General features: G+C 40.0%; 1 protein-coding gene across 1 annotated transcript; it reads left to right on the top strand.

Annotated features, from left to right (window-relative positions):
- The first annotated feature begins 245 nt into the window (after window positions 1-245).
- On the top strand, window positions 246-2,034 carry bhlhe22 (basic helix-loop-helix family, member e22). Its single transcript, XM_073831142.1, has one exon. The coding sequence runs from the start codon at window positions 432-434 to the stop codon at window positions 1,215-1,217; it is 786 nt and encodes a 261-aa protein (XP_073687243.1). The 5' UTR covers window positions 246-431; the 3' UTR covers window positions 1,218-2,034.
- Window positions 2,035-5,023: the final 2,989 nt, after the last annotated feature.

Raw genomic sequence — 5,023 nt, 5'->3', positions numbered from 1 at the left:
ACGAAACGGCTTGAATACAGTTGTACACTGGGTGCACACAGATGGGCAGAGGAATAAAAGAGCCGGGGCGCTTTTGTAAAGCTGTGAGAAACCCGTTTGGATTGTTTGTTACCGTTTTAATCCCATTAATTAAAACGTTAACCTGATTGGGTAGCGCGCGCTCAATCCCGATAGGCGAATCTTCTTCATATTAATAGCCCGACTTGAGATAATGATGTAAAAGACTCCCCCTTCTGCTGCTGATGCTGATCGCTGCCGAGATCTACAAAGTGTGTCTCAACACGATAAACGCAGTGTAGAGCACTTTAGGAGGAGCCTCACTTGACAAGTGGAGCGGCCATCAACATCAACTCCACTTCATAGAGTAGAAACTTAAGGAGAGGACAGCGGCTGAGTGAAGCCCCATCATCGCATCAGACTTTCGGGAGACTATGGACAGGAGACTAAACTTGGGTGGAGACATTTTTCACAAAACTCTCAGCGCAGTCTCGGGCAAAAAGATGGACTCGTTTCGACCGGCTGCGGGTATTGATCTTGGTTCGCGGGACAGCCAGTCGCCCATCAGCAGTTTTGAGCAGAACGACCCGGACCCGGTGCAGCCCGGGGGGCGAGCGGGCACGCTGGGTCTGCCGACCGGATCTTTGTGTGTGAATTACGGCGAGAGCGCCAACAGGACTTCGGCTGCGGAGAGCAGCGGCGGCGAACAGAGCCCGGACGATGACAGCGACGGCCGCTGCGAGATGATGCTCATGTCGGACGGGAGAACGACGATGCCCGGTGCAAAGTCAGAGGGAGGTAAGAAAAACAAAGAGCAAAAAATACTCAGACTAAACATCAACGCCCGGGAGAGACGGAGAATGCACGATCTGAACGATGCGCTCGACGAGCTGCGAGCGGTCATCCCTTACGCGCACAGTCCGTCCGTACGGAAACTCTCCAAAATCGCCACCTTGCTCTTAGCCAAAAATTACATCCTCATGCAGGCACAGGCGCTGGAGGAGATGAGACGGCTGGTTGCGTATCTCAACCAAGGCCAGGCTATCTCTGCAGCCTCGCTGCCCGCCACCACAGCTCTCACGCCGGGTCTGAGCGCATACGAGCAGCCGCCTGGGTACCCTTTCCCCCCAGGAGTTGCAGCGTCCTCCTGTCCAGACAAATGTGCCCTTTTCAACAATGTCACCTCCAGCCTCTGTAAGCAATGCACTGACAAGCCTTAAACTCTGCAGCCGAAGCACATGCGCAACTTTTGACTCTGAAACAGAGAGACTGATGTTTGCCAGCAGTTTTACAATGAAGTCGCTATAGAAGAATGCTAAAAACTTTTCTTACAACTTCATTCCGAGAAACACTGATTGTGTACATACGGTATAGCCTATACTTTAAGTGCTGGCGAGCGTGGGATAAAAACCAAACAAAGTCTATGTCTGATGATGGTGATGATGAAGAATGAACAGTTAATTAACGTGGACCCTTCAGAATGACCTGACAACATGCAACCATCTTTTACCTTGTTTATGATGCCAAACTTTTCAAGGGTTTAATTCTAACTTGCAATAATGCGTATTCATGCTACTTTGAATTTATGTTTTGTAAATGTTTGCTTTCAAGTGACATCTGTGTTTTACAAAGCAGCTGCTGGAAGGAACAGCTTATTGGACTTTATTCCAAAGTAGCCTACGTGTTATTTCGAAAGCTTAGTTGAGATTGTTCATTTTACAAATTGTAATATAATATATTGTTAGTTTGGTGGAATCTTTAAAAAGTTGTTTTGCCTTTTTCATTTCTCTAAATGGATGAAATCAAGTGGGTCTGCATGCCTGGTCTGATTATGCATTGTCATCACTGCTGTAAATCTCGCCGATTTGGCTTTTTACAAACACACATGCAGTTTGGCTAGGGACGTGGCGGTTTCAACTTGTTGTCAGGTCGAGGCTGGAAGCAATGTAGATATATTAGTTTCAATATGATCACAGAGGGCCATTTGTATGTGTTGATGTATTGGAAAGCTTTATTAAAATATTTTGATCCAACGTATTATGCCTGGTTGTATGTTGTGATGCCTTTGCTAGTAATTGATTCATGGCTGTTGGCTCGAGAGATTACCATCAATAAGTCGCACGGAAAAAATATTTAACGCATTCTAAATTTCGGCATCTGGCAACAATCATTTTATCTTACATTTAAAGAATTAAATTAGCAGTGGTTTGTATGTTCGCTTACATATAAAAGCCCTTGGATAAAAAAGGCCAGACTTGATGAACAACAATGTCCTACGGTTAAAGGAGAATGTCTGTTAGTATTATAGGATAGAGCTTAGTCACCCCGTTCTTGATTATTAAAAAAAAATCCGTGACGTTGTCTAATAATGTTAATTTGAAAACAACAGTGTATCAAAACTGTCGACTGTAATACCTATATTCTTTTTAATTAAACACATCGTTAAGGCAATTAAACCTCCTGGATGTGATTAAGGAACATAATTACGACACTGTTCACTGCCGTAATTGGGTGTCTTTAATCACAGGAAACAGTCACAAGCATCAATGTCAGTGTCATCAGTTTGCATTGTTCTAGTTCGGCTGTCCATCACAACGGGACGATTAGATACGGACAGGAAGATGCCCTTTCAAACGATGCTGTTATCAACTCGTTTTCGCTTTAAAACTTCATTTATACAACAAAGTCCAAGTTTCAAGAATGATGAAATAAGGCAGGGATAAAATAAATCATGCAACATTCATACTAAAATAAAAAAATAAAACAAATTGATAAAAACAGGAAATGTGAAAGCTTACGAAAAATACACGTAAATATTATGAATCATTAATTATTAACACTAATAATAATAAACGAACATGTGAAACGAAGACTTTCTCCTAAAAAGCACTGGGTTGATGCAGCGCCTGTGCGTAAAAGATAAAACAATTAATTTTTGTTACCAATTTATAAGATAAGAGTTTACTTTTAAACATTACGGAGAACTTGTAGATTTTAGATGTGTCTTGTCAAGACGTTGGACATATTTGAGAGTTCTGTTTGGAGGCGGATGAAATTAAATCTAATCACCAAAAAGTGAAAGGTTTTGTGTATCTGGCACGAACTGTTTCTAACAAACACTTTTAACAATTACAAAATGTTTTCTCGCACTCCATGTGACTCGTGTTTAGTTCAGCACCAGGGACAGCACCAACACTATACATGACACTTAGTGTCAGTGCATGACATCACAACCTTTGTAAACGACGTCACCGGAAATACCTTTTCAGTAACGGAGAAGAACCAGAGCCGAAGTCAAAAGATACTCCAGCAGAGCACGAAGGAGAACTGTCAGGGCCATTTAAGAGTTTTTAACCAGATTTCGATCAGTTTTATATGGGACGACCTGGCAACCCCGCTCAACCACCGTTTAATGAGACAAAATCATACATAATTAAAAAAGCCAAGCCCCTTCTAATTTTACACATTAGCCAATTACAATAATCACATGAAATCAGATGCGCGGTAGGAGATAAAGCCTTTTTTTGTATTAGCGAAATTTCAAATGCATTTCAAAACATCTGAGGGTGCAAAAAAAAATCTAAATATTGAGAAAATCGTTTTTAAATTTGTCCAAATTAAGTTCTTAGCAATGCATATTACTAATTAAATATTAAGTTTTGATATATTTACAATTGGAAATTTACAAAATATCTTTATGGAACATGATCTTTATTTGATATCCTAATGATTTTTTTATTTATTTTTTTTGCATAAAAGAAAAATTGATCATTTTGACCCATACAATGCATTTTTGGCTATTGCTATAAATATACCCATGCTACTTAAGACTGGTTTTGTGTTCCAGTATCACATATAACAATCAGAACAAACAGAAAAGGGTTTTTGAAACAACTTAACTCTCTCCAATGTTCAAACTCTGTAAATTAGCCATTTGGAAAGCACTGGTATTATGGTATTACTCTGTCCTCTCTAATTCTCTGCGCAGCACAGATGTGGAGACACATGCAGGAGTCGTTAATCAGGGCCAGCAGTAATCAGCCATCACAAAGCCTTGCCTGGATAAATACTGTCAGCAATTACAGTGTGGAGTCAACTACTTCCAGGACCCCATTTACATGATTTCCATCATTCTCTCGCATGTTCACTTTCCCAGTACTGCCTTTTCACATACCTTAACAGGCAGCGAGACAATAATGACAGTGCATTAATTATAGATTGCACTGTGGATGCATTATTTAACACAGCAATTAGTTCACAAAGGGCTTAATTCAAAAGTATTAGGATGAGATCCATCAAAAGCAGACATTCTAGAGCTTCTGCTCAAACTCGCATAAGAGATAACCACCTTAACAGTGACACAGAATCAAAGCAGTGTTTGTATTCATGAACCTAATAAAGCTTAACCTGTCTTTACAATGTCTGCAGTTGTAGCTTCAGAGGTCATGAATAAAAGTGAAAGATAAAAAAGGCGCCTTTTCATAAACCATAAAATATCCAATTTACCATATCAAGAGCAACCAGGGCACCTATTTGTAATATAGATTTGATGTATGCTGGGGGTGATAAACAAGGATATTCTAAGTATACATTAGAGGAGGACCCTATTGGACCATCCTCTTCATATCAGCATCAGGCTCAAAGCCTAGGAATTGAATCATCTCTCTGTTCTTATACCAACAAGAAGAAGAAATGTCACATGCTGTAATTCACACTTGGCTGTGGGAAAGCTGTGCATAATGCAGGTATTTAAGGAAAAAAAGACGGAACAGAGAGTGAAATGCCCAGTGTTAATGTTAATTGCTCTTTGAATGTGATTTTGTCGATGTTAAGGTGCACTGGCATGATTCATTTGTAGATGAAGTTATAAGAAGTTATTAGTTATAAACTTGCACTGCTTTTCCTTTCCAAACAGGAATATGACAGATTTTATCTCATTGAAAATATCTGGAGAAATGTATTTTAGAAATCAACTGGACAGAATGGTAATTTTATATATTGCTCTAAAAATGCTGGGTTAAAAACC

Source organism: Garra rufa, chromosome 24 (genome assembly GCF_049309525.1).
Source record: "Garra rufa chromosome 24, GarRuf1.0, whole genome shotgun sequence".
Taxonomy (NCBI): domain Eukaryota; kingdom Metazoa; phylum Chordata; class Actinopteri; order Cypriniformes; family Cyprinidae; genus Garra; species Garra rufa.
The sequence above is the reverse complement of the archived record's forward strand: the minus strand, read 5'-3'. Positions and strand labels throughout refer to the sequence as shown.